Raw genomic sequence first — 23,080 nt, 5'->3', positions numbered from 1 at the left:
AAATAAAGAATAATATACAGAGATCCAACAGCAGACAAGAGGATCCCAAGAATCAAGTCAAAGATTTGAAATACAAAGAAACAAAGAATACCCAACTGGAAAAGCAAAAAGAAAAAAGAATCCAAAAATATGAAGATAGTGTAAGGAGCCTCTGGGGCAACTTCAAGCATACCAACATCAGAATTATAGGGGTGCCAGAAGAAGAGAGAGGGCAAGATATTGAAAACCTATTTGGAGAAATAATGACAGAAAACTTCCCCCACCTGGTGAAAGAAATAGACTTACAAGTCCAGGAAGCGCAGAGAACCCCAAACAAAAGGAATCCAAAGAGGACCACACCAAGACACATCATAATTAAAATGCCAAGAGCAAAAGACAAAGAATATTAAAAGCAGCAAGAGAAAAACAGTCAGTTACCTACAAGGGAGTACCCATACGACTGTCAGCTGCTTTCTCAACAGAAACTATGCAGGCCAGAAGAGAGTGGCAAGAAATATTCAAAGTGATGAATAGCAAGAACCTACAACCAAGATTACTTTATCCAGCAAAGCTATCATTCAGAATTGAAGGTCAGATAAAGAGCTTCACAGATAAGAAAAAGCTAAAGGAGTTCATCACCACTAAACCAGCATTATATGAAATGCTGAAAGGTATTCTTTAAGAAGAGGACGAAGAAAAAGGTAAAGATAAAAATTATGAACAGCAAATACATATCTATCAACAAGTGAATCTAAAAATCAAGTGAATAAAAAATCTGATGAACCAAGTAAACTAGTGAATATAATAGAACCAGGGGCATGGAAAGGGAGTGGACTGACAATTCTTGGGGGGAAAGGGGTGTGGGGGTGCAGGAAGAGATTGGACAAAAATCGTACACCTATGGATGAGGACAGTGGGAGGGGTAAGGGCAGAGGGTGGGGTGGGAACTGGGTGAAGGAGAGCTATGGGGTAAAAAAAAGAGGAACACCTATAATAATCTGAACAATAAAGATTTAATTTAAAAAAATAAATAAATAAAAATAAAAACATAAAAGAAAAAAGATTTAATTTTAAGGACAAAAGAAATGACATATGAAAGTTAAACTTTACTTAGTACATTTTTAGTGTATAATAATATGTGTACAACTTATCTTAAGTTTGTTTATTTTGTATTGTATGACCAGCAATTTTTTTCAGGTTTTCTTTTTTTTTTTTGATAATGTAAGTAACTATGGTAATGATTGTTATAGGTTGAATAGCAGCCCTCCAAAATATAGCCACAACTTAATCCATGGAACCTATGAAGGTTACCTTAACTGGAAAAAATATATTTTGCAGAGGTGATCAAGTTAAGGATCTTGAGATGGGAGATTAGCCTGAATTATCCAAGTGGGCCCAAAATATGTACTCACATGGATCCTTATAAGAGTGAGGCAGCAGGGGCTGGGAAGGGGGGCAGGGATATGGAGGGGGGATTGAAGGTCATCTATAAAACTCTCAACAATAAAATAAAATAAATCAGGATAAAAATCTCTAAAAAAATATATAAATCTTTGTTTTACTATGGTTGCAAATATCGAAAAATTTCTATATGTGACACGGCACCAGAGTTAAGTTAGGGTTTTTCAAAATGCTGACACACCAAGCTCAAAAGGTTCACCATCACTGTCTTAATCCATAGCCATGGGAGGCTGTGCCCAGAAAGGCAGCCTGAAGTTCTGCATCAGCTGTGCAGTGCCAGGGTGAGAGAGATGCACAGCGGTGCAGTTGCTCTTTCTTTATATTTTTCTTGCTTCTACTCGGTAAACCCAGTGAATAGGATTTCAATTACAAACACTCACCGAGACTGCGGTGCAGGAGAAGGTGGTTTTGTGGAAGCTGGGGAGCAAAATAGGGAGAGGCGACCAGGAAGCCAGCTCTGGGACAACCAGTTCCTCCAACCCTGAACAGACATTTTTTCTCCTGAAGACCAGACTCCTCCTAGCAGCACAGTTGCACCCAGCCTTGAGCTCCGCAGGGGAAACAAGGATTCTGAATACCCCCAGGGAACCCTCAGGGACTGAGTAGAGGGGATATTTGGCCCTGGAAACTAATACAGAAACAACACCACCTAGAGCCCGTCTCAGAAATAGACGCCTGTGTAAATATGACTGAAAGCAGGCATAAAAACAAAGAGAAATAAGCCAGTTGGAGAAACGTAAATATCACATGATCTCACTCATATGTGGGATATATGAACAACATAAACTGATGAACAAAAATAGATCCAGAGACAAGGTAACACTGAACAGACCATCCAACCTCAGAGAGAAGGCAGGGGAGGGGTTTAGAGATCAACCAAAGGACTTGTATGCATGCATATTAGCAAAACCAATGGACACAGACACTGGGGTGGTGAGGGCTTGTCCTAGGGAGTGGGAGTGGAGAAAGGAAAAAAAAAAGAGAGACTAAAATAGATGACAATTGGAGAATATGGGAAAAAAGATAGAGACCGAAAATCCAAACCAAATAAAAATAAACAAACAAAAGACAAAAAACAAAACACACACACACAAACATAAAACCAACCAACCAAAAAAACAAAACCTTTGGGTCTGCTATTTGTGGAGCATGCTGGATTTTATTTTGATGCTGTTGTATCTGGCCCTTTGGTGTGTGGGTCCTGGGTCTCCTGGTCAGTTTTCTGGTCCAGGCCAATGTGATTTTCTGTCTGTGCCTGTCCCGGGGCAGCCTGGCTGAAGACCTGCAGTGTGGATCCCAAGTAGAGGCTTTGTCTGCTTGGGGTTCGCCCTTTTAACGTATTTGTTCTGGGCACCTTTCTATCCCCCCCCCCGGAACTGGGGCTCTGCAGGGTATCTGTTCCCAGTTAGGATGGTTTCAAGAGATTTGTGTTAGGGGTGCCCATAGCTTTTAGAGGTGGGTGAGGCCTTCCTCTCCTTCCAGTGCCTCAGCTTTGCCTGGGTCACTGTCACTGCCTTGTCATCACCTTTACTCTGTGTCTTCTCCGGTCCTGTCTCCTCACTCCCCACTCCCAATATTTCTGATCACTGAGAATAATTGCAAAATAAGAGAAAGAATACAACTTCATTTTGCCTGTATCATCCTATTTCGCATGCTGCCAGGATTGTTCAGCACCAGAAATAACTTTCCCAGCTTGAGAGAGTTTTCCGAAAAAGAACAACCTTTTTTCTTTTTTTTTAAACCTGCTTCCTAGGAGCATGATGTTTATCTTTTTTTCTTTCTTTTTTTTTTTTAAATAAATTTTTATTGTTGAAAGGTCCCCTTTTTTCCCCCATTGACACCCTCCAGCCCGCCCCCCTGCTCTTTAGCACCCTATTGTCTGTGTCCATGGGTTATGCATACTAGTATATGCATACAAGGTCTTTGGTTGATTACCTCCCACCCACCCTCCCTCCCCCACCTTCCCTCGAAGATTCCACACTCTGTTTCATGCTTCCTTGTCTCTGGATCCACTCCGCTCATTAGTTTATTTTGTTACTTAGATTTCACATATGAGTGTGATCATGTGATACTTGTCTTTCTCTGACTGACTTATTTCACTTAGCATGATACTCTCCAGGTGCCTCCGTGCTGACTCAAAGGGTAAGAGATTCTTCTTTTTTACTGCTGCATAGTATTCCATGGTATAAATGTACCAAAGCTTTTTTATCCACTAATTTACTGATGGGCACTGGGTTGTTTCCAGATCTTAGCTATTGTAAATTGTGCTGCTATGAACATAGGGTTACCTATATTATTTGTGATTGGTGCTTTGGGTTACTTAGGATATATGCCTAGAAGTGGGATCACTGGGTCAAATGGCAGATCCGTATTTAATTTTTTGAGGAAACTCCATTCTCTTTTCATAATGCTGGCACCAGTCTGCATTCCCACCAGCAGTGTACTAGGGTCCTCTTTTCTCCACATCCACACCAGCACTTGTCATTTGTTGATTTGTTGATGGTAGCCATTCTGACAGGTGTAAGGTGATACCTCATTGTCATTTTAATTTGCATCTCTCTGATGATCAGTGACTTTGAGCATTTTTTCATATGTCTCTTGGCCACCTGTATGTCCACTTTGGAGAAGTGTCTGTTTAGGTCCTTTGTCTATTTTTTAATTGGATTGTTTGTCTTCCTTTTGTTAAGTTGTAGAGTTCCTTATATATTTTGGATATTAAATGTTTATCAGATGTATCATTGCCAAATATGTCCTCCCATACTGTGGGCTTCCGTTTTGTTTTGTTGATGGTTTCTTTTGCTGTGCAGAAGATTTTTATTTTGATATAGTCCCATTTGTTTACTTTCTCCTTAGTTTCCTTTGTCTCAGGAGATGTATTTGTAAACATAGTGCTACACAAGGTGTCTGAGATTTTGCTGCCTATATTTTCTTCTGGGATTTTTATGGTTTCATGACTTACATTTAAGTCTCATCAATTTTGAGTTTATTCTTTTGTTTCATTTATTTATTTTTTAAATTTAATTTAAATTCTTTAGTGTTTCAAATATTACATGGGTCTCTTTTTCCCCCATTGACCTCTCTCCGGCTGCTCCCACCCACCAGCACACACCCTCACCCCGCTACGGTCTGTGTCCATTGGTTATGCTCATATGCATGCATACATGTCGTTTGGCTGATCTCTTAAACGACTCCCCTCCCCACCCCCCACCTTCCCTCATAGGTTGGACAGTCTGTTCGATGCTTTTAGGTCTCTGGTTCTATTTTTGTTAATCAGTTTATGTTGTTCATTATATTCCACAAATGAGTGAGATCATGTGATATTTATCTTTCTCTGACTGGGTTATTTAGCTTAGCATAATGCTCTCCAGTTCCATCCAAGCTGTTGAAAATGGAAAGAATTCCATCTTTTTTACAGCAGCATAGCATTCCATTGTGTAGATGTACCACAATTTTTTAATCCACTCATCTGTTGATGGGCACTTAGGCTGTTTCCAAATCTTAGCTATGGTGAATTGTGCTGCTATGAACATAGGGGTGCATAGATCCTTTCTGATTGGTGTTCCTGTTTTCTTGGGATATATTCCTAGAAGAGGGATTACTGGGTCAAATGGGAGTTCTATTTTTAATTTTTTGAGGAAATTCCATACTGATTTCCACAGTGGCTGCATCAATCTGCATTCCCATCAGCAGTGCAAGAGGGTTCCTTTCTCTTCACATCCTCGCCAGCACTTGTTGTTTGTTGATTTGTTGATGATAGCCATTCTGACAGGTGTGAGATGGTAACCCATTGTCATTTTGATTTGCATCTCTCAGATGATTAGTGACTTTGAGCATGTTTTTATATGTCTCTTGGCCTTCTGTATGTCCTCTTTTGAAAAGTGTCTATTTAGGTTCTTTGCCCATTTTTTGATTAGATTGTTTATCTTCCTTTTGTTAAGTTGTATGACTTCCCTATAAATTTTGGAGATTAAATCCTTATTAGAGATAAAATTGGCAAATATGTTCTCTCATGCAGTGTGCTTTCTTGTTGTTTTGTTGATGGTTTCTTTGGTTGTGTAGAAGCTTTTTATTTTGATGTAGTCCCATTCGTTTATTTTCTCTTTAGTTTCCATTGTCCTAGGAGCTGTATCGGTAAAGATATTGCTATAACATATGTCTGCTATTTTGCTGCCTATGGATTCTTCCAAGGTTTTTATTGTTTTCCGTCTCACGTTTAAGTCCTTTATTCATTTTGAGTTTATTTTTGTGTATGGTGTAAGTTGGTGGTCTAGTTTCTTTTTTTTTTTTTTGCATTTATCTGTCCAAGTTTCCTAGCGCCATTTATTGAAGAGACTGTCTTGACTCCATTGTATGCTCTTGCCTCCTTTGTCAAATATTAATTGAGCATAATGGCTTGAGACTATTTCTGGGTTCTGGGTTCTGTTCTATTGATCTATATGTTTGTTCATGTGCCAGTACCAGGCAGTTTTGAAAATAGTGGCTTTGTAATGTAGCTTGATATCTGGTATTGTGATCCCTCCAACTTTTTTCTTCTTTGTCAAGATTGCTGCAGGTATTCGGGGTCTTTTTGAATTCTCTACGAATTTTTGGAGAGTTTCTTCTAGGACTTTGAAATATGCAATTGGTATTTTAATGGGGATTGCATTAAATCTATAGATTGGTTTGGGTAGTATGGACATTTTAATGTTGTTGTTCTACCAATTCATGAACACAGTATATTCTTCCATCTGTTTATGTCTTCCTCTATCTCTTTTTTCAACATCCTGTAATTTTCTAAGTACAGGTCCTTTACCTGTTTGGTTAAGTTTATTCCGAGGTATCTGACTTTTTTGTTGCAATGGTAAATGGGATTATTTTTTTAGTTTCTCTTTCTGTGAATTCATTATTGGTGTATTAAAAAAGCCGTAGATATCTTGGTTTAATTTTGTATTCTGAACATTGCCGAATTCATTTATTAGGTCTAGAATTTTTTGATGGAGTCCTTAGGGTTTTCTATGTAAAATATCATACCATCTGCGGATAATAACAGTTTCACTTCTTGTTTTCCAATTTGGTTGCCATTTATTTCTTCTTCTTGTCTGATCACTATAGCTAGCACTACCAGTACTGTGTTGAACAGGAGTGGTGAGAGTGGGCATCCCTGTCTTGTTCCTGTTCTTAGGGGAAATGGTTTTAGTTTTTGCCCATTGAGTATGATGTTGGCTGATTGTTTGTCATATAAGGCTTTTATTTTGTTCAGGTATGATCCCTCTATTCCCACTTGGCTGAGAGTTTTTATCAAGAAAGGGTGTTGGATTTTGTCAAATGCTTTTTTCTGCATCAATTGAAATGAATATGTGATTTTTATCTCTCAATTTGTTTAGATGATGTATCAGTTTGATTGATTTGCAGATATTGTACCATTCTTGCATCTCCAAAATAAATCCCACTTGAGGATGGTATATGATCCTTCTAATATAATTCTGGATCTGAATTGCTAGAATTTTCTTGAGGATTTTAGCATCTACATTCATCAGAAATATTGGCCTGTAATTCTCTTTATTCATAGAAAGAGCTTAGAAGTGTTCCGTACTCTTGAATTTTCTGGAATAATCTCAGGAGAAGGTTTTAGTTCTTCTTTGAATGTTTGGTAACACTCCCCTGTGAAGCCTTCTGGCCCAGGGCTTTTGTTTGCTGGAAGTTTTTTTGAGTACTGCTTCTATTTTCTCCATAGTTATCAGCCTTTTCATTTTTTAAAATTCTGATTGAGTTTTGAAAGGTTGTATTTTTCTAGGAATATGTCCATTTCTTCTAGATTGGCCAGTTTGTTGGAATAGAGTTCTTCATAGTATTTGTTTACAATCCTTTATTTCTGTGGGGTCTGTTGTTATTTTGCCTCTTTCATTTTTGATTTTGTTATTTTGTTCCTCTCTCTTTGCTTCTTGGTGAGCCTGGCTAGAGGTTCATTAATCTTATCTATCCTTTCAGAGAACCAGCTCTTGGTTTCATTGATCTTTTATATATTTTTTTGTTTTGTTTTGTTTTTCTCTATTTTATTTTTTTCCACTCTTATTTTTATTATCTCCTTCTTTCTGCTCACTCTGTGCCTTTCTTGTTGTTCTCTTTCTAATTCTTTAAGTTGTAGAGTTAGATAATTTATTACAGTTTTTTTTTTCTTGAGGTATGCCTGTAATGCTATGAAATTCCCTCACTACTGCTTTCACTGCGTCCCATAGATTTTGGATTGTTGTGTTTTCATTGTCATTTGTTTCCAGGATGTTTTTAATATCTTCTTTGATCTCTTTGGTAACCCAATCATTCTTTAATAACATGCTATTTAGCCTCCAAGTGTTTGAATTTTTTGAATGTTTTTATTGTAGTTTATTTCTAATATTATGCCATTGTGATCTGAGAACATGCTTGATATGATTTCAGTCTTCTTGAATTTGGAGAGACTTTGCCTGTATCCCAATATTTGGTTTATCTTTAAAAATGTCCCATGTGCACTTGAGAAGAATGTATATTCTGTATCTTTGGGGTGAAATGTTCTGAAGATGTCAATTAATTCCATCTGATCTAGGGAGTCATTTAGGATTGCCGTTTCTTTGCTGATTTTTTGTCTATGTGATTTATCCAGTGATGTCAATGGGGTAAAAAAGTCCCCTACTGTGATTGTATTGCTGTTGATCTCTCCCCTAATATCTTCCAGAGGTTGTTTTTTTTTTTTTTTTTAATGCATTTGGGTGCTCCTACATTGGGTGCATATATGTTTACCAGGGTTATAGTTACTTGTTGGATCAATCTCTTTAGTATTATGTAGTGACCTTTGTTGTCTCTTGTGATGGCCTTCACTTTGAGGTATATTTTGTCAGATATAGGTATTGCTACTCCAGCTTTTTTTTCTTTTCCATTTGCATGAAAAAAAAATTTTCCATCCTTTCACTTTCTTTCTGTGTGAGTCCCTTGTTCTGTGGTGGGCCTCTTGTAGACAGCATATAGTTGGGTCATGTTTTTGTATCCATTCATCCACTCTATGCATTTTGACTGGAGCATTTAATCCATTTATATTTGATGTTATTGATAGGTACTTATTTATTGCCTTTTAAATTCTGTATGGCTACGTTTCTCTCTCTGTTTCCTCTTCTCATTACAACAGTCCCTTTAGCATTTCTTGTAATGCTGGCCTGGTGGTGATGTATTTCTTTAGTCTTTTTTTTTTTTTTGTCTGGGAAAGTCTTTATTTGATTGTCTATTTTGAATGATTGCCTTGCTGGATATAGTAATCGTGCTGTCAGATCCTTGCTTTCCATTACCTTGAGTACTTCATGCCATTCCCTTTTCGCCTGTAGAGCTTCTGATGGGAAATCAGGTGTCAGCTTTATGGGAACTCCTTTGTAGGTAATAGTTTGTTTTTCTGTTGCTACCTTTAAGATTCTCTCTTTCTCTTTAATTTTTGGCATTTCAATTATGATGTGTAAGGGTGTGGGCCTGTTTGGGTTCTTCTTGCTTGGGGTTCTCTATGCTTTCTGAACTTGTGTGACTTTTTCCTTTACCTGGTTAGGGAAGTTTTCTGCCATTATTTCTTCAAACACGTTCTCTATCCCTGTCTCCCTTTCTGCCTCTTCTGGCATACCTGCTATTCTAATATTGTTACATTTCACATTGTCTCACAGCTCCCTTAAGTTTTCCTGATGTTTTTTAATTGTTTTTTCTTTTTGGTTCTCTGATTGAGTGATATTTTCAACTCTGTCTTTTAATTCACTGATTCAATCCTCAGCTTCCCCTAATCTGCTGTGTATTCCTTCCAATATGTTATTTTTTTGTATGTTATATCATTCTTTATCTCCGGCTGTTCTTTTTGCCGGGTTACTGTATCTTTTTTTCACGCTATTGAGCATCTTTATCATCATTACTCTGAACTCTCTTTCAAATAAATTTCTTATCTCTGCTTCATTTATCTCTTATTCTGGAGAATTCTCTAGTTCTTTCATTTGGGGGTTGTTTCTCTGTCTCCCCATTGTGGCTGTCTGTTTGCATTTGTGACTGTGTATTATTTAGATCAGTGATGGCAAACCTTTTGAACTCGGTGTGTCAAAATTTTGAAAAACCCTAACTTAACTCTGGTGCTGTGTCACATATAGAAATATTCATAATTTTTTTTTGATATTTGCAACCATAGTAAAAAAATATTTATATTTTTGATATTGATTTTATATATTTAAATGCCATTTAACAAGAAAAATCAACCAAAAAATATGTATAAAATGGACAAAAACAGAAAAACAATGTACATTTAGGAAAAAATAATTTAAAAAATGATAATCAAATGGTATGAAAACTAGAAATTAGTGACTTTTTTGGTGCTGAAGTTAGTCTGCTAATTCTTTGATTGCAGGTTCATACTTGGTGCACTTCAAGGCCAAGCAAGTGCCACTAACTTCATCTGTTAGCCGGTTTCTTTTGTTCGTTTTAATGTTATTTAATGCTGAGAACAAAGTCTCACAAAAATATGTTGATGAAAAAATTGTTAGCAAAGCCATCGCTAGATTTTTTATGTCGCTAAAAGTGTCAGGTACTCTGTTCCAAGCACTCAAAATTTCTTGTTTGTAGTTGCACTCTTCTTCATTATTCAAACAATTTCGTCCCAGATTTTCAAGTTTCGACCTTAAGTCGACAAACACATGAGACTAAATGCTACCTTGAAAATCTGCAAGTTGCATCTCTAAATCGTCAATTTGCATCTATTGGAAATCCTTTAATTCCAAAGTACTGTAAACAACTACATCCGGATACTTAATTATTTTAATGGTCTGTTCTAGGCTTCTAAATTGGTCGAATCTTTCACTGAACTGTTCAGATAATGAGTTTACTATATTCTGGTACATAAGTATGGACTCCATTACACTCGTTGTAGTGGCCTTCTCGAAATACTTTTTTATCCGAGGAAAATACTTATAAGTTTTAGTTTCAATATCTCGCTTGAAAATTTTAAGTTTACTTTCAAAAGATTTGATGTATCCAAACATAACGTCAATACTTTGTAATTTTAAATTCAGTTCATTCATATGAACAGAGAGATCTGTAAAAAACATCAAATTGCTGACCCACTTATGATCATTGATCTGAGGAAAGTTTGCCAGATCCTCCTTCTCAATAAATACCGTAATTTCTTCAAAGCACTCCACAAATCGCTCAAGTACTTTACCTCGACTCAGCCATCTCACATTATTGAACATCAGTAGTCCACTGTAGGTTGAATCAACTTCCTGTAAAAGTGCAGAAAATTCTCGCTTGTGAAGGGGTTGAGAAGCTATAAAATTCACAGTTTTTGTTACAACTGACATTAAATCATTTAATTCTGAGAATCCCGATTTGGCACACAACACCTCCTGATGGATAATGCAATGAAAAGGTACAAGTGGATGTCTAATAGCTTCCAAAAACAATTTCAGGAATCCCACATTTTTCCCACCATATTTGGTGCCCCATCTGTCGTGACTGACACAATTTTAGAGATATCAATGTTTAGGTCACTGAATGTTTTTATAACAACCTTACATATTTTGTTTCCTGATGTACTTATTGGCACTGATTCTAACTTTATCAACTCTTCTCTCATTGTGAGGCCATCAGAATATCTAGCAATAATGGCCAACCAAGCATTTGATGTGACATCAGTAGTTTCATCAAGAAAAATCGAAAAATATTTACAACTATTTAAGTCTTTTTTTAATTGATGTTGTACGTTTTTGTTAAGATCTATTATTCTGTCTTTGATAGTATTTCTACTGAGTGGTAACTCAGAAATTCTTTTAATAATATCATCTTTATTTTTTATATTGTGAAATAGAGCTGGTGCACATCTTAGAAATGTTTCCTTAATAAATTCTCCGTCACTGAGGGCTTTTCCATGCTGAGCTATGGAGTGAGCAATACAGTAACTTGCTGATGTTAAATTTGTAGAGCATCTTACAAATTTAATGATGAAATTTGATTGACTTTTATAGAGGTGTAGCTGCCTAGAAATGTATTCCTTCCTTTCATCGATACTTTTTTTCAAGAGCTGACAATAATTAATTTCAAAATGTCTCTTTAATTCCACATTCTGCTTATTACCATTTCATTACACAGTATGCACAATGATCTGTTGTTTCTGTCGACAATCCCTTACATCTTGGTCCATATGTCTTGAAAGGGTCGGCTACTGCTACTTCCACTTCTTTATCATTCAATCTTGCTTTTTTATTTTTTTTATTCTCCATGACAAGGCTGCAAAAATGAATAAATATAAATCACGGCGTTTTTTTATAAAAGGTTGATAGGTTTCTTACCTATTAACTTTTTGCAGTGTTGTTGCACTGACTCCTGGTGCAAAACAATTCAAAGATAGTATGTATAACCAACAAATATATGGTGCTGTAATCAATTATCCGACACGCAGAATGTCTCGCCGAGCACTGTTGCACTGTATATCTTTTTCTTCTAACCCTCCCACTCCTGCCTCCTAACGAACATGGTGATCAAGTGCGTCCGTTTGCCGAATGCATGCACGGGAAGCTTACCCGAGGCACATGTTGACAATAACGAGGCCATTTCCAGAATTGGGCATTTTGTCACTCAAGTAAGAATAAAATGTCATGAGTAAAGATTAATCTCTTTATAGTGCAATTCTTAACCTTTTTATATTAATGTCAATATTGGAACAATGTATCTTGGATGTTTTCACTATGTATCTTTGCTACGCAACACCGATGTACATGTTTACATCCGGTTTAGAATTGCATTACTGATCATGAGTAACGTGAGTAATAATATTACTCGAGTGATGCCCAACTCTGGCAGTTGCGAGAGACATATATTTGAATTATGCAATTTTTTGTCTCTGTCGATGCGTGTCACCAAAATGAGTTAGCGTGTCACCTCTGACATGTGTGTCATAGTTTCGCCATCACTGCTATAGGTCATAGTAAGCAATATTTCAAAAACACATGGATCTAAGCCAGTTATTTCTTATGGGTATAATTTCCCTATATATTTTACTATGTAGTCCTTTTTACTATGGAAATTTTACTTCTAAAACGACAACCAAAATTATTATTATTTTTTTAATCTTTCAGATTTGTCATCAAGATATGCCAATAATTACTTACCTCCAAAAGAAGATACTTATGAAACAGAATTATTTCAATGGGAAATGAATGACAGGCTTCAAATCTATGATATTAAGAAGTCTATTTCTAGAGATTATTTGGAAGTCAGAGGCACATTGGAAAATCAGAAGGAATTTTTCAGGCAAGGAATGATTATATATGAAAAAATGTCTATTTTCAATCAGCATGCTTACTTATCTCAATATCCCACATGTAATTCTGAGAAGCCCTATAAATGTAAGGAATGTGGGAAGGCCTTTAGACGAGCCTCACACCTAACTCAACATCAGAGTATTCATACTGGTGAAAAACCCTATCAATGTAAGCAATGTGGGAAGGCCTTTAGTCGTGATTCACAGCTCAGTCTTCATCATAGACTTCATAGTGGTGAGAAACCATATGCATGCAAGGAATGTGGGAAGGCCTTTACTCAGAGCTCACAACTGATTTTACATTACAGAATTCATACTGGTGAAAAACCATATAAATGTGAACAATGTGGGAAAGCTTTTATTCGTAGTTCACAACTAACCCGACATCAAAAAGTCCATACTGGAGAGAAACCTTATGAATGTAAAGAATGTGGGAAGGCCTTTACTCAGAACTCACAACTTACACTGCACCAGAGACTTCATACTGGCGAGAAACTCTATGAATGTAAAGAATGTAGAAAGGTCTTTACTCAGCTCTCACAACTTATTCTACATAAGAGAATCCATACTGGTGAAAAACCCTATGAATGTAAGGAATGTGGGAAAGCTTTTATTTGTGGCTCACAGCTTTCTCAACATCAGAAAATTCATAATGGGGAAAAGCCATATGGATGTAAAGAATGTGGGAAGGCCTTTATTCGTGGCTCATTACTTATGCAACATCAGAGGATTCATACTGGTGAAAAACCCTATAAATGTGAACAGTGTGGGAAGGCCTTTATCCGTGGTTCACAACTTACTCAACACCAGAGAATTCATACCAATGAGAAGCCCTATGAATGTAAGGAATGTGGAAAGACCTTTAATCATGGTTCACAACTTACTCAACATCAGAGAATTCATACTGGTGAGAAACCCTATCAATGTAATGAATGTGGAAAAGCCTTTAATAGAGGCTCACTACTTACTCGGCATCAGAGGATTCATACTGGTGAGAAACCCTATGAATGCAAAGAATGTGGAAAGACCTTTAGTCGTGGCTCAGAACTTACTCAACATGAGAGAATTCACACTGGTGAGAAACCCTATGAATGTAAGGAATGTGGAAAGTCTTTTATTCGTGGTTCACAGCTTACTCAACATCAGAGAATTCATACTGGTGAGAAACCTTATGAATGTAAAGAATGTAGAATGGCCTTTACTCAGAGTTCACATCTTTCTCAACATCAGAGACTTCATACTGGTGAGAAGCCATATGTATGTAATGACTGTGGAAAGGCCTTTGCTCGTGGCTTACTACTTATACAGCATCAGAGAATTCATACAGGTGAGAAACCTTATCAGTGTAAGGAATGTGGGAAGGCCTTTATTCGTGGTTCACAACTTACTCAACATCAGCGAATTCACACTGGAGAAAAACCCTATGAATGCAAGGAATGTGGGAAAGCCTTTAGTCATGGTTCTCAACTTACTTTACATCAAAGAATCCATACTGGTGAGAAGCCCTATGAATGCAAAGAATGTGGAAAAGCCTTTACTCAGAGCTCACACCTTTCTCGACATCAGAGAGTTCATACTGGTGAGAAACCATATCAATGTAAGGAATGTGGGAAGGCCTTTACTCGTGGTTCACAACTAACTCAACATCAGAGAATTCATATCAGTGAGAAATCTTTTAAATATAAGGAATGTGGAATAGACTTGACTCATAGCTCACAAGTTTATATATGAATTTGAAACTTTGTGATTAATAAAGAGATTTCTGTGGTCATTAATCCATTATAATCAAAGAATTCTTAAAATGTGAATATGGGAGTACACTTTCTCATAAAACTCTGCATCAGTGAATTTATTTGCGGAAGAGTGATAATGTAATCCATATAGAAAAATTTATTACTAGAAACTGATTAAACTTTGGTGAATTTTAATCAATAGTAATGTAATAAATATTAGAAGGCCTTCAGCCATAGCATGTCTTTTTAAGCATTATCTTGACTCTATCAGTTGCTTCCCTTTGTGACATTTGTTATGATAACCTTTAGTTTAATCATTTGTAAGAAAACCTAATACCTTCCTTATCAAATTCTTGAAAGTATTATGTGAGTTGTTACATGTAAAGCTTTTAGAGCAGTGCCTTGAACATAGCATAGCACAGATATTAGCTGTTATTATAGTGTTAGATAATTTGCATGAGAGAAGGACACTTATGAGTATAATGAATATCGAGAAATATTCCATTTAACATTTAACCCCAATTATTTGAATGGGGAACACTGTATGCTATAATAAATGTGAGCAAGCTTTTATTTAGATTTGATCCAATATGCTATAAGAGGAAATTCATACTGTATATTTAAAAAAAACCACTGTAGGTTTAATGAGTGGATTGTTGACGAGGTTTTAAGTGAATTGTAACAAAGTCCAACAACTCATATTTTCTATTTCTAACCACAATTCAAGATTATTATTTAGAAATGGATAACCATAATAAATCTTTCTACTAGGAACTTTTTAAAAACTTAGGTTTACAGATTTTGATTAACATGAAAATAAAAACTGACATTACAGACTGTTTTGCAATGAAAAAATGAGTCTATGTCAGAGACTGCTGTTTTTCTGCCCAATATCCATTTCCCTTTTTTAGTAAATGAATTCTTGATTGAAAACCTATGTAAGCTTTCCTTGCTGATCAAAGTGGAAATGATATTTTGTATGATTAGGACATTTAACCCCTTTTCCTCTATTTTCCCTCTGTCTACAATGTGGACATTTAACCTGTAGTGCTGGCAGTTTTATGGGAACTTTGAGAATGGGTATTAAGGATGGTGGAGCAGAAAAACAAAATATACACCTCTGCTGATTTTATACAACAGCCACAACAACTTTGGTCTTCCTGTATTTCTTTATATAGAAATGAAAATAAACTTACTTATTGATACTATTGTTATTTTCTTGTTGACAAAATTATTAAGGATATAAAATTTTATATCTGGATGTGGAGTCCTGTGGGTAAGGAAATCTCAAATGTGGCACTGCTTTAGGGCTATGGAGAATGAGGATCTACCTATCTCAGACTAGAAAACTGACAATTGTTTTTATACACAAGACATTTGGTCAGACTCCCACTTTATCTCACAAGGCATATCTTGTGCCAATTAAGACTATGATGTTAGGAAAAATAATAGGAGTGATTCAGAATGTAGGTATTGGATGCTTCTTTCTGCATTTGGTAATGTCCTGTGAAAGAAATTTAGTGGAGAGTTAGATAAAGAGGGTGCTTTCAGAGGTTGAAAACAATATTGCTTTGTTGAGAGATGTAGGTGCTCAATCCAGGTTGATGGTAAATTTTAGAACTTTGATCCTTGTGGGATTCAAAATGCCAAACTCTTTAACTGAAGCCACTTACAATGATTTAAAGTAGCAGCTAAACAAGAAATGAGACCATTGCTAATCCTTGCAAACGCAGTGAATCTGTTAACAAAAGAAAAAAAAGAATTTAAAATGCTTTCCCAATGTTCTTATTTATTAAGTACTTAATATTTCAGCTACTCTTTTCGGTATTTGGTGTATATCAATGAACAATTCTAGAAGGAGAAGATAGAATAATACATTGTAGAGTATGTTAGAACATACGTGTTATAGGGGGAAATTTTCAAAAGGAGTGGAGGGGGATATGACAGTTTAGGCTGCTATATGAAATAGAATGATCAGGGTAGACCATGGAGAAGGAAATATTTGAGTCAAGATTTGTAGAGGTGAAGGAGTAAATCATTATCTAAGGGAAGGGCATTCCAGGCAGAGGAAAAAGAGCAAAGGCCCTTACATTGCTGGTGTGTTTGAGGAACACCAGTGGAGATATTGTAAAGGTTTGTGCTGATGGGTGATTGATAAAGGAGGTAAGAGAGATAATGACTATACCTTGTAAGTCATTTTGTATTTTGAGCAGAGGACATGATCTGACATATTGCTATTGTGTTTAAAATTTTAAAAGTCTAAGTGGCTATGAGTAGAGGTTATGGCATTAATTCAGATAAATGATGATAGTAGCTCAGACCAGAGTAGCAACAATGGTGAAAAGTGGTTGGAGTCTAGATATATGGTAAATATGATGGAGCAAGCAAAATTTGTTTGGGGGTTAGATGTCAGGTGTAAGAGAAAAAAGTCTAGGGTACTGACCCAAAAGTTTAGGGCTCAAGTAACTGGAAAGATGTTCTCATCAGCTGAGATGGGAAAATAACAATATTGAGTGAGCACCTGGATGTTCTAATTTGTACTATTCTAGAGATTATATTAATTTGCTAATTATTACGTATAGTTATTTAAAATCATGAGGCAGGACAAGATCATTAAGGACCTGAGTGTGGCGAGAGAAAAGAACATAAAGGACTGATCCACCTTGAGAGTTCAAGGATAAAAGACCATCAAAGCAGGATCAGTGAGATGGAAGGACAACTAATAGTTGTACCACAGAAGCCAAATGAAAGTGAGTCAAAGGGAGAGGATGGCTGCTGACGGGAAGGCAGACTGCAAGATAGTGTGTGAGTGAGAGAACGAAAGGAGAGTGTGTGGACATTTGTGGGTGAGGGACAGCTGTATTCCAAGGGACTGTTGGCGACTGCCAGACCGGGCTCCCCTGACCAGGCAGCCTCCACTGCTGCTGAAATCTCTCCCAGAGCGACCAGCTCTGCTGCGGAGACCACGCCATCTCGAAGGGGGAGAGTATCTGTTATCAGAAGCCTATACATCCTGGGACTCTACAACCACAACACCCAGGGGCCAGCTGTGAACCCAGGAACACTGGATCTCAAGCAGCATGAATACGCAGACTTGGATGAGCGCTGCACCTTCTCACGGAAAGGTCAGATTTCACCTAGGGAAAGGTGAGGTCTGCGATCCAGGCAGGAGAGAGAAATGTGCGAACGGGATCTAGAGGTTCGGGGGAAGTCTGCACCCCACAACATCTGCGGCCATTGGGGCTAGCGTGATCCGTGAATGTGGAAGGGGATCCACAGGGCTCCTGGAAGAACTCTAAAAATCAACCCATAGCTGGACTGGGCGCAAAAAGGCACCCTGAAATTTTACCAGTGTGCCGGCTGCTTAGTGCCAGGGGAAAAAAAGACTGCACAGAGACATTCACAGAGTTGTGTGCAGTTCCAGAGGGTAAAAGTCCCAAGGTCACACACTTACTCTGGCTCTTTTTTTTTCTCTTTAAATCCTTGCTTTTGATTACTAACCCTAGTACATAGGATCACCCAATTAGGGACACTCTAAGAGACTGCAGGGGAAAGTTGTTTTCGTGGAACCTGGGGATCAGAGCGGGGAGTAACGATCAGAGAACTACCTCTGGGGCAATCCATTCTCCCAAGTCAGTATTAAGTGCGACAGGGAAAACAAAATCTAAATACTGGCTAGAGAGGACTTATAGCCCCGGAGGTCAATCCAGAAACACTGCCACCCAGGGGTTAAATCACAAATTGAGTCTTGTGTAAACACAAATAAAGGAGTCTAAGACACAAAGAAATACTGCCTGCTTGAAAATCAGGACTGTGGCTTACAACACAGAGGAGCAGTGGAACGCAGGGAATTTCAATATTGTCTGACTGCCTACAGGAAACAGGTGTGCCAAACAGAACAGTAGAGGAAGTGAATGATGCACATTTTTATTTTTTCATCTTTTGCTTAAGAAACTAATTTTTTAATAATTATATTTTTATTTTATTTTATTTATTTATTTATTTATTTATTTATTTATTTATTTTATGGGCACCAGGACCAATGATCACCAGCTGCCCAAGTACCAAAAAATTATGCTTCCGAAATCTCTTGATGTCGATTCCACACGTAGAGCAATCAGGCTGCTCTATGTGTGCCACTCACGACAGAAGCCTATATTTTTATTTTTAATCAGTATTACCACTACTATTTTACCTTTTTTTAAAGTGTCGTTTTATTTTCTCTTTATATTATTTTGGGATTAGTGTTCTACATTCTATTTTCATTTTTCCTTTAGCATCATTTTACTCTATCTCAACTTTACCTTTATCCAACACTCTCTTCCTCACTTATCCCATTTTGTTGTCCTGTTTCTCTTACCCTATTCCTGCTTTATATTTTCCCTATTCCCTCTTTTTACTCCATTAAAAATTCATCCTACGTATACATCTAATTTCCGATCCCCTGTTCTAAGTCCATACACACCTCTGTCTTCTCTTTCTTCACTATCCAATTTTTCTTTTTTCTCCCTTCCCTTTTTATTTTTGTTATTATTGTTTTCTTGTTTTGTTTTATTCTTGGTTTTATTTTGTTTTGTTTTGCCTTGCCTTTTCTCTGTCCTATTGTTGTTGTTTGCTTTATTATTGATTAGATTTTTTTGTGCCTGTTTGTGAGATTGTTTCTCCTTTTTTGTGTTGTTTTTTTTTTTGTTTTTTGCTTCTATTTTTCTTCTCCTAGCTTGTTATTAGTTGTTTGTAGTTTGCATTCATCTCTGGGTGTTGATTGCATTTTTTTGGATTAGTGGTTGTTCTATTGGAGTTTTCTCCCCATATAGTTCCCGCCCCTTCTATTTCATTCTCTTTCTTTTCTCTCATTTTTTTTTTACTTTTGTCAGTATCATTTTTATACTCCTTTTTTTTCTTATCCCCTAATTCTCTTTTTTCTGGTGGTGACCTTTATTTGGGGTAATTAGTATCATGAATACATTTGTATTCAGTGCCTTGTGCGTTGTGCCTTGTTGTGTTGTATTTTGTGCCTTTAAATCAATGCAGGGGAGAGAGAGAGCTACATAACCAGACACTAAGAGGAGAGACCTCATGGGGAGACAAAGAAACAGCCCGCATATGAAAGAAAAGGAGGCATCACCAGAAAAGGAAGTAAATGAAATAGAGGCAATCAATATGTCAGAGAAAGAATTCAAGAAATGGTCATAAGGTCGCTGAAAAGAATGGAAGACAAATTCAACAATATAGGTAAAAACCAACAGGAAATGAAGGAGAACCAAGAAGAAATGAAATATGACATCACTGCTATAAAGAACTCAATAGAAAGCATCAACAGTAGACTAGAAGAAGCAGTGGACCACATCAGTGAGCTAGAAGACAAGGTAGGAAAAAACACCCAAGCAGAGCAGCATCTAGAAAAAAATCCTTAAAAAACAGAAGGAGAGGCTAAGGGAACTTTTGGGACAATAGAAAATGAAACAATATCCGCATAATAGGGGTGCCAGAAGGAGAGGAAACTGAGCAAGGAATAGAAAACCTGTTTGAAGAAATAATGACAGAAAACTTCCCAGATATAGGGAAGAAAAACTCACACAAATCCAAGAAGCTCACAGAGTCCCAAACAAAATGAACCCCAAAAGACTGACGCCAAGGCACATTATAATTAAACTGGCAAACACCAACGACAAAGTAAGAATTTTAAAACCGGCCAGAGAGAGACAGAAAGTTACCTACAAAGGATCCCCCATCAGACTAGCGACTGATTTCTCAACAGAAACACATCAGGCAAGAAGGGAATGGAATGAAATATACAAAGTCATGCAAAGGAAGGGTCTGAATCCAAGAATACTGTACCCAGCAAGGCTATCAATCAAAATCGAGGTTGAAATCAGGAGCTTCAAAGACAAAAAAAAGACGAAGAGTGTTTACCACCACCAAACCAGCAATGCAAGAAATGCTAAAGGGTCTGCTGTAAAAAGAAGAAATAGGAAGTGAAGAAGGAACAGGGGCAAAAAATAAAAATGGCGACAAACAAGTACCTATAAATAATAACCTTAAATGTAAATGGATTAAATGCCCCAATGAAAAACATAGGGTAACTGAGTGGATAAGAAAACATGACCCACATATCTGCTGTCTACAGGAAACCCACATCAGAAAAAAGGACTCACACAGACTGATGGTGAAGGGATGGAAAAAACTTTCAGGCAAATGGAAATGAAAAAAGCTGGGTAGCAATACTTATATCTGACAAATTAGATCTCAAAGTGAAGGACATAATAAGAGATAAGGAAGGCCAGTTCATAATACTAAAGGGAGCAATCCAACAAGAAGGAATAACTCTGGGAAACATATACACACCCAATACAGAAGCACCCAAATACATAAAAAATCTTGTGGAGGATATCAAGGGTGAAATTACAGCAATACAGTCATAATAGAGGACATTAATACCCCACTATCACCTTGGACAAATCCTCTAAACCAAAAATCAGCAAAAAAACATCAATCCTAAATGACTCACTAGATCAGATGGAATTAATTGACCTCTTCAGAACATTTCACCCCAAAGCCATAGAATATACATTCTTCTCAAGAGCACATGGGTCTTTTTTAAAGATAGACCATATATTGGGTCACAGAAATCAAATTCAAGAAGACAGAAATCACATCAAGCATCTTCTCAGATCACAATGTCATAAAACTAGAAATCAACTACAATAAAAACAATCCAAAAAAATCAAACACCTGAAGGTTAAATAGCATGCTATTAAACAAAGACTGGGTTACCAGAGAGATCAAAGAACAAATAAAAAGCATCATAGCAACAAATGACAATGAAAACACAACAATCCAAAATCTATGAGACACAGTGAAAGCAGTCTTGAGAGGGAAGTGCATAGCTCTATAAGCCTACTGCAAAAAAACCCCAAAAAACAAGAAACAATGGTAATAAATTACCTAACCCTACAACTCAAGGAGTTAGAAAGAGAGCAACAAGAAAAGCCCAGCATAAGCAGAAGGAAGGAAATAATAAAGATCAGAGTGGAGATAAATGAAATAGAGACAACAACAACAAAAAAACAATACAAAAGATCAAAACCAAGAGTTGGTTCCTTGAAAGGATAAACAAGATTGATGAACCTCTAGTCAGGCTCACCAAGAAGCAAAAAGAGAGGACCCAAATAAACAAAATCAGAAATGAAAAGGTGAAATAACAACTGATCCCACAGAAAAATAAATGGTTATGAAAAATATTGTGAACAACTCTATTTCAACAGAAAGGACAACCTAGACTAAATGGACATATTCTTACAAATATACAAGCTCCCAAAACGTAACCAAGAAGAAGCAAAAAACCTCCATAGGCTGATAACTACCAAAGAAACCGAAGGAACGATAAAAAATCAGCAAACAAAAGCCTTGGTCTGGAAAGCTTTACAGGGGAGTTCCGCCAAGCATTCAAGTAAGAACTAAAACCTATCCTCCTCAGACTATTCCAAAAAAATTCAATAGGAAGGCATACTTCCAAGCTCTTTCAATCCAGCCAGCATTACCCTAATCCCAAAACCAGATATAGACACCACACAAAAAAAGAGAACTATAGGCCAATATCCTTAATGAACATAGATGTTAAAATCGTCAACAAAATTCTAACAAATCAGATTCAGTAATACCTTAGAAAGATCATACACCATGACCAAGTGCAATTTATTCCAAGGATGCAAATCAATAAATGTGATACATTATATAAACAAACTGAGAGACAAAAATCACATAATCATATCAATTGATGCAGAAAAAGCATTTGACAAAATCCAACACCTTTTCTTGATAAAAACTCTCAGCAAAGTGGGAATAGAGGGATCATACCTCAACATAATAAAAGCCCTATATGACAAACCTACAGCCAACATTATACTCAATGGGAAAAAACTAAAACCATTTCTCCTAAGAACAGGAACAAGACAAGGATGCCCACTTTCACCACTCCTGTTCGACATAGCCATAGTGATCAGACAAGAAGAAGAAATAAAAGGCATCCAAATTGGAAAAGAAGAAGTAAAACTATCTTTATTTGCAGACGACATGATACTATACATAGAAAACCCCAAAGACTCCATAAAAAAACTACTAGACCTAATAAATGAATTTAGCAATGTAGCAGGATACAAATTTAACACCCAGAAATCTATGGCCTTTTTATACAACAATAATGAACTCACCGAAAGAGAAATGAAGAAATCAATCCCATTTACCATTGCACCAAAAAAATTAAGATACCTAGGAATAAGCTTAACCAAGGACGTGAAAGACCTGTACTCAGAAAACTACAGGACATTGAGAAAAGAGATAGACCAGCAGTTCTCAACCTGTGGGTTGCTACCCCTTTGGCAGTCGAATGACCCTTTCACAGGGGTCGCCTAAGACCATCCTGCATATCAGATATTTACATTATGATTCCTAACAGTAGCAACATTACAGTTATGAAGTAGCAACGAAAATAATTTTATGGTTGGGTCACAACATGAGGAACTGTATTTAAAGGGCCAGAAGGTTGAGAACCACTGAGATAGAGGAAGACATAAACAAATGAAAGAACATACCATGTTCATGGATTGGTAGAATCAACATCATTAAA

General features: G+C 36.8%; 1 protein-coding gene and 1 non-coding gene across 7 annotated transcripts in view; one reads left to right on the top strand and one right to left on the bottom strand.

The window, feature by feature from the left end:
* LOC102434942 (zinc finger protein 420) overlaps positions 1–15,611 on the top strand; it is a 70,500-nt gene extending 54,889 nt beyond the window's left edge. For 5 of the 6 annotated variants that reach the window (XM_014462580.2, XM_014462575.2, XM_014462572.2 and 2 more), the window contains one exon: positions 12,537–15,611. In XM_014462580.2, the coding sequence (XP_014318066.1) occupies positions 12,614–14,452 (1,839 nt within the window). In that variant the 5' untranslated portion in view covers positions 12,537–12,613 and the 3' untranslated portion in view covers positions 14,453–15,611. The remainder of the gene's footprint in view (positions 1–12,536) is intronic. The other variant, XM_023760588.1, reaches the window with a different exon arrangement.
* Positions 15,612–18,480: 2,869 nt separating this feature from the next.
* Positions 18,481–18,614, bottom strand: LOC111827562. The gene has a single exon (XR_002831187.1). It is a non-coding gene; the product is annotated as a U11 spliceosomal RNA (small nuclear RNA).
* Between the last annotated feature and the right edge of the window lie 4,466 nt (positions 18,615–23,080).

This window comes from Myotis lucifugus, unplaced genomic scaffold (genome assembly GCF_000147115.1).
Source record: "Myotis lucifugus unplaced genomic scaffold, Myoluc2.0 scaffold_185, whole genome shotgun sequence".
Lineage (NCBI taxonomy): Eukaryota > Metazoa > Chordata > Mammalia > Chiroptera > Vespertilionidae > Myotis > Myotis lucifugus.
This window is presented reverse-complemented; position numbering and strand designations above follow the sequence as displayed.